General features: G+C 43.0%; 1 protein-coding gene across 3 annotated transcripts in view; it reads left to right on the forward strand.

The window, feature by feature from the left end:
• Nucleotides 1-1,853, forward strand: part of MTA3 (metastasis associated 1 family member 3) — a 186,858-nt gene extending 185,005 nt beyond the window's left edge. Inside the window, exon 19 of one of the 3 annotated variants that reach the window (XM_060247482.1) lies at nucleotides 1,665-1,853. In XM_060247482.1, the coding sequence (XP_060103465.1) occupies nucleotides 1,665-1,815 (151 nt within the window). In that variant the 3' untranslated portion in view covers nucleotides 1,816-1,853. The remainder of the gene's footprint in view (nucleotides 1-1,664) is intronic. The other 2 variants (XM_060247483.1, XM_060247484.1) reach the window with 2 other exon arrangements.
• Nucleotides 1,854-13,961: the final 12,108 nt, after the last annotated feature.

The raw sequence follows: 13,961 nt of genomic DNA on the forward strand, positions 1-13,961 counted from the left end.
TGCTTTAAAAAGGAATGTATTTGCAATATTTTGCTTCAGAATCTGGGTGCACATTCGAACATTCATTCAAAGGTATATCTAACTGAAAGTAATTCTGCATACTTTCAGATGCACATTTAATTTGTAGCATCCTCACAACCCTTGCTTTCTATGACCCTGTCCACAGTAATGAGGTTAGTGGTAACCAGAGAACAGGGCCTTTTCAGTGGTGGCACCTCCCCACTGGAATGCCTGTAAGGCTAGTCTGTATAGTAACTGGGCACTCCTGGCCTGGCATTCCTTCCCCCACTGCCACTGTACAGGGCAGCAGGAGGGAAATGAAGGAATGATTCAGCAATGTGCTGACATTTGACATCACTTTCAGTGCACAACCAGAAGTGATATCATTACACTGACATGGCACTCTAGGATTCATCCAAACTCTATGGTTTAATCAGAGAGATTGGGTGAATACTAGAAAGTTGCTACAGTGCCATTACATCATGCCGGTTTCATTAACAATCCCCAGTTGGAGGCCCTCCCCCCACTTCATGGGTATCTGGGACTCTGGGTGGATGTTGTTTGGGGTAGAGGCACCAAATTTTCATCATAGCACTTGGTGCCTCTCTTCAACTCCCCCCCTCCAAGTTTCAAAAAGATTGGACCAGGGGATCCAATTCTATGACCCCCAAAAGAAGGTGCCCCCATCTTCCATTATTTCCAACAAAGGGATGGCATTTAAAAGGAGCACGGCCGCTTTAAATGTGATGGCCAGAACTCTCTTTGGAGTTCAGTCGTGCTTGTCACAACCTTGCTTCTGGCTCCACCATCAAAGCCTTCTGGCTCCAGATATTTCCTGTGTCCAACCTGGCAGCCCTATGGAAGTGACATCACACACTAGTGCAATGCCAAATAGTGTTTTTGGCTAGTTCTGTCTGCATCTCAATGGATCTGTATGGCTCTGTGTTAGTAAGTGGCTCATTCCCCCTTGTTAGTCAGCAGAAACACTACACAACCTCTGAAACCATACAGGGAGCAGGATCAATTACAGTAAACTTTGAAGTAAATTCTGGGGTGCAAGGCATTTCACCACATACTGTACTTCTCAACAGGGTGTGTGAATGATCAGTGCTGTGATTTCATTTTTATACCATGAATATGAATTTGAGATATGTGATTATCAGCTATGTGAAAAAAATCAGGTATCTAAAATGTATTGTATTTACGTAAGGCTTTCATTATTTTACTTTCAATATTTTCTCCTAAAGAAAGACCATGTAGACCATGTTTTAGATAAGGTTGCATCCCACACAGCTCTGGTAATGGAAGAACTTGTGAAATCACAGAAGTTCTGATGTCTTATACAAAGCTGGTATTAGAGCTTCCGACCTGATTTGCCCTTCACATGTGCCTGTAATTTAATATTCTCTCAGAGCAACAGGGGCTACAGTCACAAGAATAGGGTATGAATCCAGCAGCATACACATTGGGCCAAGAAGGGATTAGAAAATGAAACTATTACATTGGTCTGGAGTAGGATGAACATATTCTCTTTCTCCAAATGTTTCTTATCAATCATCCAGATGCTTGTGACTGGCAGAATAACTATTTTGTTTTTCTGATAAATTTCTACTGCAAAATGACTTATCTCTTCATATCCATCTATTTCTTTTTCTTCCCTGTAGAAAACATCGTAAGCAGTTTACCCGATCACAGCTGAAAAGAGCTTGTAGGACTCCATGCACTTTAATTCTGAGGAAGACAAAATCCCATATGACTCACAAAGAGACTTATGACATTGTGAGCAATCATTCTCAGTTGAAGATACAACAGTAGCAGCAATGGTGAAATCTATTCATTGGTTATTTGTAAAGCATCACACCATAAAGACTCCCCCCCCACACCGCCAGTCAAACAGAAGGCAGTAAGGACAATTTTGGGCTGAATCTTGCTTTGTTCAAACTCCAGTTTTTCTCCAGAATGCAAGAAAAATCTGGGGGCATGTTTCCCAGGATATAAGGTGATTTATATCAACATTTCCAATACATTAATAATCACAGTGGGTGGCTCACTGATGAGAAGATGGGAATGCAGCCTTTTCATGGTAGATTCAGACAGTCATCCCACCATCTGTGAGCTTGTGCTGCTAATAAGAAAATAAAAGAGTATCTCATAGTGAATCATATAAATTACACAAAAATAATATGGGCCATCTGAACCCACCTTAACATGTATTCATAACACACCACTGGTTTTGACTTTTTGAAGTTCTGTGTAAACAATACTAGCCTGAACATGAAACCAGGCTGGTGAAGCACAAATGCCAGATTACCTTGATTTTGAGATGCCCAACCAGAGACAAGTTGGTTTTCAGAAGTGCCAAATACGCTATAACTGAAAGGCAAAGAAAGAAAATGTTCTGAAGCAGACCTGGCTGAATCAGGTATCTAAGCATCATGCATAACCAATTCTAAAGGTGATTTTCTATCACATCTTTTTAAAAAGTAACACTTTATTAGAGTGGCTTTTTATGAATTGCACTGGAGGGGGGACAATTTCTTTTATGAAACTAAAAATCTATTTCTCTCAGTATTTATTAATAACCCCACAGTGTCTTGAAAGGGAAGGAATGCTTCTTAGACAATCTTCCTCAAATGCCACTCAGTGTGACAGACATTCTAATAATTATTGTACTTGTTATTATTACAACACTCTGCATCAGTACCATTCCTTTTGAGGCCTATTATGCACAGGTGTTTTTCCTCACTTTCACTGTGCATGTCCACCAGGTTTTCTTTGTTGTTCTGCATTGATTTTCTTCCCTTCAGTGCTCAGTTTGCTTTCTGGTTGCTGTTTCCCTAGGTTTGAGAATGGTCTTGTGCTGATTTTTGCCTTGTTTCACTTACAAGCTGACAATAATTCAAAAGTGTACAGATTCCCTCCCACCCATTTGCCACCACTCAAAGGTCACTTCCTGTCCACACCGAGGTTGTTCTGCCCACTTTTCACCTCCTGCCATTGTCCCCCCTTATCAGTGTACAAGCTCCATTTCCCCATCATTTTTAATTTTTTAATTTTTTTTTAATGAGCATCATGAGACTAGTGACATGAGACTATCACTAGTCTTGGACTGCTGAATTAAAAACAAACAAACAAACAAGGGAAAGTTTAAAAGGAGCTGTATGAGGTTTAGTTCCCTGCTGGTACTGACTTGAAAGGGGAATTGGAGAGGAGGCAAAGGGATTTCAGTGCTGCATAAAAACAAAATAAAAGGGGGGGGATCATCAGCTCAGAAAGAAATTGACATGAGATGTATAAAGAAAGAGACACTGGGATGAGAAGCCTAAAACATTTTTCCCTTTAATGCTATAGTGAACAAAGTTTTTTGTGGGGAACCATTTTGGGAGTCTCTGGATGCCTAACGTAACATACTGACTGGGCCACGTGAACCTTGTTTGAACTGTCAAGAATTGCTTGAGATCAAGCCATTTGGAGGACAGACTGCAATCCACACAGGGCAGACTTTAAAAAACTGCCAAGATCATGACCAGCATGCAGGATCAAATTAGAGAATCACAAAAAGAAAACCATGCAAATTTGCAAGGAAGGGCAGGAAATTTGTGCTACTATGCAGCTGTGCTAGGGCATTAGCAAAAATACCCCCCCCCCTTTTAATTTAGTGGCACAAGACTAAAAAGCTCTCCAGAGCTTCTGCCAGAGGACTCCTCCCCCATAGAAATTGTAAGCCTGTGTAAAGCATGGTGTTGTTGCTGACTTTGCACATGTGCGCACACACACATATTACCAACAATTATAGCTTGCAGTGACAATAACAGTGGTTTCTCCTGTGCATTCTGTACACTCAACATGTTCTCCCATATTATGAGATCGTGTTACTCTACCATTTTTCACAGTTGCTAATAATGCGACAGAGAATCCCCAGCGCTCTGCAGTATGGAAAACAGGATTTTGCAGCTGCTTGTCAGGTTTTTTGGGTTTTTTTTTTAAAAAGTCTTGTCAATTTCCACATTGGATGTCCCCCTTTGTTTCTCTATCTTTGTTCCCTTTAATTCTGATATGAACATATATGAACATATGAAGCTGCCTTATACTGAATCAGACCCTCGGTCCATCAAAGTCAGTATTGTCTTCTCAGACGGGCAGCGGCTCTCCAGGGTCTCAAGCTGAGGTTTTTCACACCTATTTGCCTGGACCCTTTTTTGGAGATGCCAGGGATTGAACCTGGAACCTTCTGCTTCCCAAGCAGATGCTCTACCACTGAGCCAACAAACTAATGCTAAAATGCATGTGCAAAACCTAAACCACAAGGATTTAAATAGAAGTTGCTTGCTGGATGCTACTGCATAACTGCAATTGGGCAACTGTATAAATATTTTTTTTAAAAAAAAACTTTGGACAACACTACCCACATGTTACAAGTGATGTTCCAACCTGATTTAGAAAAGTGAATTTTTCAAATTGTAGCTGCGGAATAAATACACTGGAGGAAAAAGAATAGTGCATAAGGTTGGCACAAAATCCTAAAACAAGATCACAAAGGCTTACTGCTCTAAAAATCTGCAGTAAGATGTGTTTGTGTAAAGGACCTGAATGTTCAAAAACACTTAATAGACAGTATCTCAGTAATCCCTTTTTGTAAGTAGCAATATATGCATTTTTCAAAGAGTAGTTGATATTGAGGACTAGTGGCTTCCTTAGTTTGGAATCATAGCTAAGAGACTAAGGACACAACTAGACATCATGGCATCTCCAAGGATCAATCAGTTGCCATTTTAGAGTCAAACATGAGACATTTTTAAAAAATGCCACGAGGGACCAATCCTGATGGGGTGCACAGCACTGAGGAACTAGGCACTCTTGTCTTCCATGCCCTGTGCCTTTTTATGTGAAACTGGGCTCACCATGCTGTGGGCCTGATCCACACTGCAGTATTTTTAAATGGTCCACATTCAGCTCTAGAATGGTGGGAACATCCCCAGGTTATTTACTGCAGTGGTATTCATCCTGCAGCTTCTGGACAACCACATTCACAATTACCAACAATCAAAAGAACCACATGACTACTGCAGGCCCAGTGTGCCACCCCAAGCCCATACATGCAGTAATAGAACTGTTAATATTAAATATATAACTATAACTTTTTAAATTGCCAGACTGCATTTGAGTGTGTAGGATTTTCTTTCTTTCTTTCTTTCTTTAAACATTTTTATGCTGCTTTTCCACGTCAGAGTCCAAAAGGTGGCAAACATTTTTAAAAATAACCCAATTAAGCAATTAAAGTACAGTTAAAATTATAAAGTAATTATATGAAAATATATAAACAACACTAGAAGGAAGGCCAGTAATGGTTATTGAAACAAAAAGTCTTCACCTGCTAGCAAAGACACCAATAGAGGGAGACAAATGACTCTCCCTGGGGAGGGAATTCCAAAATTTTGGTGCCACAGTAGAGAAGGCCCTTTCTCAAGTTGCCACCCATCTAGTTTTAGACAGGGCTTTTCTTGTAGAAAATGCCCAGCAGGAACTCATTTGCATATTAGGTCACACCCCCTGATGTAGCCATTGTTTCACACATGGCTTTTTTGTAGAAAAAGCCCAGCATGTACTCATTTGCATATTAGGCCACACCCTCTGACATCAAGCCAGCCAGAACTGCATTCCTGTGCATTCCTGCTTTGTTTTTTTTTTAAGACCCTGGTTTTAGATGATGTGGACAACCAAAACAGGACCTCCGAAGATTATGAGAGTGTACTGGTAGGATCATATGAGAGGAGGCAGGCCTTAAAATATATTGGTCACAGGCTGTACTGGGCTGTAAATGTCAATATCAGTACCTTGGACTGAGCCCAAAAGAAAACTGGAAGCCAATGTAGATGGACCAATGCTGGAGCAATATGGTTTCTACTACCCACTCCATTCAGCACTCTGGTCACAGCGTTCTGTACCAACTGTAGCTTCCAGACAGTCTTCAAAGGTAGCCCCAAATAGAGCACATTGAAGTAATGTAATCTAGATGTTACTAGGGGATGCAGCACAGTGACAATATCTTTTCTACCTAAGAAGGGCTGCATCTGGCTCACCACTCAAAGATGTTGAAAAGCAACCTAACCACCACCACCATGTGTTTGAACTATGGGAGGCCCAGTTTCAGGGCCACTACTATGTTATGAACCCTCCCCTTTTGGAGGAGTGCAACCCCATCCAGAGCTGGGGATAACCTATTTCCTAGATCAGATTTCCTTTCCCAGTCAGTAGCAACTTCATTTTGTCAGGATTAAGTTTCAGTTTGTTAGCCTTCATGAATTCCAAAACTGCCTCCAGGCACCTGCCCATGGTTTCTATTATTTCTCTGGAATCTGCTAGTAGTGCAAGAGAGTGGAGTGACTGGTGAGATAGCCCCTAGGTGCAATTGTATAATTTCCCCATATCAGAGGTTGATGTGGGCATTGACAGACATTGACCAGGGCACTGTCCTTCCTGACCACTGTTGAATCTCAGCCAGCCCTTGTGTATCTGGAATGAAGGGCTCCCCTCTCTGCCTTCTTGCACTCAGCATGAGACACAGCAGCTGAGGGGAAAGATTGCCCAGAGGAGAGCAAGCTGGCTGTGGAAAAAGGGGAGTAAAGTCACCCACCACCACCACTTTCTCTTTTCCTGGATAGCTAAAGTCATGCTAGTTTTACTCTTTCTTCTCTGCAGCTAGCATGCTTTCTTACGGACAGCCACCTAAGTGCTGAGATGAGAATGTGGAGGCTATGGAGAAGAGTGGTGATGATGGAGAGGATGGACCCTTACTTCCATCTCCAGCATGTGACCCACAGCTCAGGGAGGCTCACAACTCAACCATCTTCCACCTTGCATCTTCATGGCTGATATCTATCTTTTCGCACTGACTAGGCCACATTTAGTGCCCATAGCTAGAAGTCCACATATTAATATTACAGTTTTGTGACAGCACCTCCCCTCCCAAAATAAAGTCACATGATACCAATTCCTGGGTTAAAAAAGAGCTTATCAACTCATTCAGAATGGTTGATCTGCATCATTAGCTGTGCTCAATTTTAAAGTGTGGTTCTTGAAACAAAGGCAACCCACTGTCTTACCATTTCAGACAATGCCCTTGGCTCACAACTTAGCAAGTGCTACCAGCAGCCTTATGTAACCTGCAAGCAAATTGTGTTGAGAAATGCCAAGCCACACTGACCCCACATGACACTAAGCCAGCAAGCTGAATGTTCCCTTTCATTCAACATGGTGGTGCTTACTATGGAAGGCATCCCTTCCACAGTCTGCAGTGCCACTCCAGACAATGGTGAATCTGTTTTAGGAATGATCTTTTAGCGTTCAAAAATACCTAGAAGACCTTCAAGGCAACCAGCTAATTCAATTCTATATAAAAGGGTAAGTCAAAGTGTCAGCTACACACAGCTAAACCTTTAAAGGGAAAAGTGGGAATCCTTTATAAGAGTCTTTGTCCCACTCTTCATTGACCAGGCTGAAACTCAGAATGACTGCTTGCTTTATTTGAATTATAGGGACTGACAGAGGGTCATTCCTATCTCCATCAACTCGATCTGTATACAAATCAGACAGAACATCTCAAGATTGTCTGGGCATGACTACTGCCTGTAGGGTACCAGAACATAACATTCTCTCTGTTCTCTGTCTGTTATGGGTACAAAGTGGTATGAATCAGTATCACCAAAAGAGGAGTTGTGGCACAATGCAGATGTGAAAATACCTTTTTACTCCTACATCATTAAAACCAAGAATTGGAGGCAGTAGGCGTATTCGTAGCCTCTAGAAGCTTAGCAGCACGGTTTCCAAGGATTGGGATTTAGCTGAGGGACTGTATTCATGCAGCATGACAAAATGGGAGGCAAAACCCTACTAGAAGGTACAATAACACATTTATTACAAGAGGCTACTTTTTATGTAATTTGTGGAAATTATTCTTCTACTAAGATAGTCTATAAAGTGGCATTTCTCCACTAACTATTATGGGACTGATGCATGCTCTTCAGCTGATGCACATTTTCCCTGCAGAGTTTTCTTGTTTACATGGTAGCTCAATTTAAAGTTCTTTCCCCAGGGCCATACTTCTTTTCTACACTCACAGGCTGAAGCCAGCCCTCTCCTAGCATCAATGAAATTTGGGGTTATCTCTGAGCTGCCATTCTCTGTGCTGTTGGGATGGGGCTATTGAATTATTCCTCACCAAAAAACAAGTGGGAAGATTACCTTCTTGCAGGAGAGCTGTTTTTGATGTAAGTGCCATTAAATCTCCTGAAAAGTTTAGCAAAGTATATGATTAAGGGAATATCCAACAGCATTGCAAGTTAATTATGCCATGCTCATATTTTATTCAGTGGTGTTTAAGGTATGACTGAGGAGTTTTTCTGTGCCACATTCACAAGTCTACAGCTGTTCTGAAGGATTTAGAACCTGTTAATTGATTTTAATATGATGTGTTGTGTTAGACAATATGGAATCAGGAAGAATTTGATTAATGTACAGTTTCAAAAATACCATTCTCAGGAAATTTGGCAGTGTCCACACCCGTTTAGGCAATTTCCTGTTGACTTACATATTTCCTCCTTAGATGATGGAACCAATGTTGCATGCTATGGGAGAGGTATTAGAAACAGACAAATTCATTTGCCATAATGTAGTGTTTATTCAAAGATACACTGTCTCTCATGATGAAACCATTTATCTAAAATATGTCACTGTAATGCTGACTTTGGGGACTCATAGTTAATTTTAACCCTTGGAAACCAGAACTGTTGAACAGGATGTTATAACATTATTGTGTCAGATGGCCAAATGCGGGCTGCCCTGGAGCCTTTGTTGAGATAGTCAGATAGTTGACATCTAGCTAAGGATGGAGAGTGCAACACAGACTGACAGCTATGTTGCTGTTACCAAGAGCTGACTGCTGAAGTCTGTGCCCCACGTAGGGTTGCCAGTTCTGGGTTGAGAAAACCTGGAGATTCTGAGAGTGGAGCCTAAGGAGGGTGGGGTTTGTGGAAGGGAGAGACTTCTATGGGGTATTTGGCCATACAGTCCACCTTCCAAAGTAGCCATTTTCTCCAGGGGAACTGATCCCTGTTGTCTGGGGATCAGTTGTAATAGCAGGAGATTTCCCAGCTATCATTTGGAGGTGTACTTATATGATGTGACATTGGACCACAACTTGAGCCATTGTGACTTGAAGGCTGAAAGTGTGAAAGTTTCTCAAGTATGGTTATGGGTCTTCTGTTCACATTAATGACACTTAGTTTAATGATGCACTGTGCAACATACTGGCTAAGAAACTGCGCTACAGTTCAGGAAGCCCCTACTTTGAATCTCATTACTGCCATGAGCACACTAAGTAGCTGCAAAAAAGCTACTCTCTATGTAGCAGTCTAGTATGTTTTTACTCAGCCCTTCCTCCAAGGAGCTCTCTCTTAGCATCAGCCCTGCTATCTGCATTATGGAGTTAATATTTGCCTACTTAAACAGGGTTATTGTAAGGATTACAGTATGATAATACATGCAAAGTGCTTACAATACTTGAAAGTATATTAAGTGGTAATAATAATTATTACCATAGAAAGGAAATACGTTTCTCAACAGTTACAAATGCTTCTCTACAGAGATTTGTGTGTATATGTGTGTGAGAGACAGCTTGCATATTTTGAATGAAATCAGAAGGCAGTTGGTGTATTATTTAGTGAATACCACTTGGAAAATAGAGAAGGTTCAAATTAATGATTTTCTAGCTTGTTCTATCTTTAAGAAACATCCTTATGCTCTTTACTTCAGAGGGATTTTCAAAATATTGAATCAACTTAAATGTACAGTTTCTACACCATTCGATCCTGTTAATTTATATCTATTGACCGTGGGGCCTGCCCTATCTGGGGCATGGCACAGCAAGAGACTTAATTTGTGGGTCCTGTTTTCTGGTTTAATGTAATCCTCTGTACAGAAAGCGCTGCAAAGTGGAATGCATGTGTGCTCATTTGTTCAGTAGGGGAAGCTGGGATGTGAGAGTTTGGAAAGTTTGGTAAGGTATATGTAGTACTTTCTGCACATAACAAATATTGCTGGACACTCATGTAAATAGCTCTGTGTATAATAAAGCATCATTGTTACACAAATTACTGACTATGTATTTGCTTGCAACTTTCAGAAATGTAAAGGAAGCCCCAACCCTTGAGAATCATACACGGATACTTGGGATGGAGATACATTGGAAAACCATACTAGAAGTACTTGAGGAAATAGAAAGTCATGAGCTTTTCTGCATTTTCATTTTCCTAGCTTGCAATTACTGTTTTTTGTGTGGAGTGTTTTCTGTTCCATACATGTTTTGTTCCCTGTAGTGGTAATTTGATATTGTATCAGTTAATTTCAAGCATATCTCTCTGCAGATTTAAACTACAGGCTTTTATGCTGGATATAGACCAAGGTAATAATGAATCAACCACTAGAGATAGAGGTAGTCCCCTGTGCAAGCACCAGTCATTTCTGACTCTGGGGTAACGTTGCTTTCACAACATTTTCATGGCAGACTTTTTACGGGGTGGTTTGCCATTGCCTTCCCCAATCATCTACACTCCCCCCCTCCCCCAGCAAGCTGGGTACTCATTTTACCGATCTCGGAAGGATGGAAGGCTGCGTCAACCTCAAACCGGCTGCCTGAACCCAGCTTCCACCAGAATCGAACTCAGGTAATGAGCAGAGCTTAGGACTGCAGTACTGCAGCTTTACTACTCTGCACCATGGGGCACCACTAGGAGGAAGTAAAACACATGGGGAACAGAACTCCTTTGAAGAAACAAGACCTTACAAGTGAGGCAAACAAGAATGCAGAAAAGCCCAAACATCAGTGTCATCCTAATCAGAGTTACACCCTTCTGAGTCCATTCACTTCTTTCATGAAGCAGCAGACAATACACCAGTCGTTGTGTGAATTATACTAGCATTTTCTCTCCCCTTTTTGCTAGATCTCCCCTTTTTGCTATTTTAATAAATTAAAAGTCACAAATGCTTTCGCCTTTCTTTATAGTGGACATACCCATCACTGACACACTTTAGTTTTGCTAATTTTTCCACCTCTGTGACATCCTCAAAGCAAAAGCCCATTTCTATAGATATTGTGAAGAAAAATAGTTATTTTAATGTATTCACGCCCTTCACAGTCACTGCACCATCTGTATATTTGTAAGACTGAGTCTCTGGTAAGAATAGTACAGAAAAGGCTTTGACTCTTCGCAAAGACTTTTTATTTCAATGCTAGTCACCCTCCCTGTTAACTCATTATTTTGTCTAAATGCTTTCAGAACTGATGACCTAATTTATTTGCTTATTAACTTTTTATCACAACATTCCTCCAAATTGATCAGGAGCACATTTCAGGAGCCTTAGTCTCAGGGAACATTCTGTGTGCATGTCCTTATAAACTTGGTCTTTAATCTGCTATCTAAAGCAATGATGGGTTTCAGTGCAGGTGAACTGAATGTTTTTGTGTCCTCGGTGTTGTTTTTTTGAGCCATAATTTACAAGTATTGCTTGAGGTCCTGAAGATTTCCCTTGTGTTGTTGTTTGTTGTTGTTGAAGAAGAAGAAGAAAAAGAAGATATTGGATTTATATCCCACCCGATACTCTCAATCTCAGAGGGGTCACAATCTGCTTTACCTTCCTCCCACACAACAGACACCCTGTGAAGTAGGTGGAACTCAGAGAGCTCTTACAAGCAGCTGCCCTTTCAAGGACAACTCCTATGAGAGCTATGGCTGACTCAAGGCCAGGGCCTAGCCCTAGGTTGTCTGGCACCCTAGGCAAGATTAACTTCTGCCACTCCACCCCACCCCACCCCGCGTGAGCCAGTGATTGGGAGCTGGGCAGCCAGAGCCATAGCAGCAAAGCACAGGTGAGAGCAGTGGGCTGGGAATGAGGGGCTGGGGTCCACCTGGAGCTGTGCAAATGTGGAGGAGGCAAAGAAGGAGGCCAGGCACCTCCATGGCTCTTGTATGCTTCAAACAAATGCTCTACTTCAAGGGGGAGAGAATACATGTTTCTTGGCTGAGTTTTCTGGCTGCCTCCCATCCTAAACACTCTTTATCTTAGCTCCAATTTTGCAAGGACATGTGTATATTTGTCTGCCAGGGCCCAAATCCTTTGCTCCCCCGAAGCTCCCCAGAAAACTTGTCTGAATAATAATAATAATATAATAATAAATTTTATTTATATCCCGCCCTCCCCGCCTAGGCAGGCTCAGGGCGGCTGACAAGAGTTCGATAAAATTATACAATATAAAGTATACAATATAAGGTAATTTAAAACAACATTTAAGTTATACATTGATTTAAAACAACAATCTAAAACCAGTTCCAAATGTCTGGATCATTCCATAGTTTAAACGGCGGTGATCTTCCTGATGTTATCTGTACACTTGTATTATGGCAGGGGTCACTAGATAAATAGTTGGTAATTAAACAGCCATCCTATCAAGTTCTACAAACGCCTGCTTGAAAAGGATGGTCTTACAGGCCCTGCGGAATTGGTCCAAATTCCGCAGGGCCCGTACCTCCTCCGGAAGTTGATTCCAAAGGCACGGGGCTATAACAGAGAAGGCCCGTGCCCGTGTACTCTGTAATTTCGCCTCCTTTGGCCCAGGGATAGTCAGCGTGTTCTTCCCTGCCGACCTCAGTGCTCTTTGGGGCTCATATGGGGAGAGACGGTCCCTCAGGTAGGCAGGTCCTCGGCCATATAGGGCTTTAAAGGTAATAACCAGCACTTTGTATCGGACCCGGTATGTAACTGGCAGCCAGTGCAGTTCACGCAGCCCCGGCTGTATATGCTCCCATTTCGGGAGTCCCAATAACAGCCTGGCCGCTGCGTTCTGCACTAGCTGCAGCTTCCGGGTTCGACACAAAGGCAGCCCCATGTAGAGGGCATTGCAGTAGTCTAGTCTTGAGGTGACCGTCGCATGGATCACTGTTGCCAGGTCCCGGCGCTCCAGGAAAGGAGCCAGCTGCCTTGCCCGCTTCAGGTGGAAGAATGCCGACTTGGCAGTGGCCGCTACCTGGGCCTCCATTGAAAGTGAAGGCTCCAGTAGGACTCCCAGGCTCTTGACCCGGCCCGCCGCCTTCAACGGCGCACCGTCAAAAACCGGGAGAGGTATTTCCCTTCCCAGAGCGCCGCGCCCCACGCAAAGGACCTCTGTCTTCGTCGGGTTCAGCTTCAACCCACTCAGCCTAAGCCAAGTTGCCACGGCCTGCAGTGCCCGGTCTAAGTTCACTGGAACGCAGTCAGGCCGGCCATCCATTAGCAGATAGAGCTGGGTGTCATCCGCATATTGATGACAGCCCAGTCCAAAACTCCGGGCAATCTGGGCAAGGGGGCGCATGTAGATGTTAAATAACATCGGGGAGAGAACTGCTCCCTGAGGCACCCCACAATCTAGTGTGCGCCTCCGGGAAAGCTCACCCCCGATTGCCACCCTTTGTCCCCGACCTTTGAGGAAGGAGGAGAGCCATTGTAAGGCCAGCCCCCTAACCCCTATGTCGGCGAGGCGGCGGGTCAGTAGCCGGTGGTCGACCGTGTCGAACGCTGCCGACAGGTCTAACAGCATCAGCACCGCCACGCCTCCTCGATCCAGTTGCCGGTGGAGGTCATCTGCCAAGGCGACCAGCACTGTCTCCGTCCCGTGGCCCGGGCGAAAGCCGGACTGGCAAGGGTCTAGGACGGAAGCGTCATCCAGAAAACCCTGTAGTTGCAGCGCCACTGCCCTCTCAATAATTTTACCTAAAAACGGTAAATTAGAAACCGGTCGGTAATTTGCCAATTCGGCCGGATCTGCTGTGCATTTTTTCAAGAGGGGGCGGACCAAAGCCTCTTTCAGAGGTGATGGGAAACGCCCCTCCGAGAGGGATCTATTTATTATGTCCCGTAAAGGACATCTAAGC

Source organism: Heteronotia binoei, chromosome 1 (assembly GCF_032191835.1).
Source record: "Heteronotia binoei isolate CCM8104 ecotype False Entrance Well chromosome 1, APGP_CSIRO_Hbin_v1, whole genome shotgun sequence".
NCBI lineage: Eukaryota > Metazoa > Chordata > Lepidosauria > Squamata > Gekkonidae > Heteronotia > Heteronotia binoei.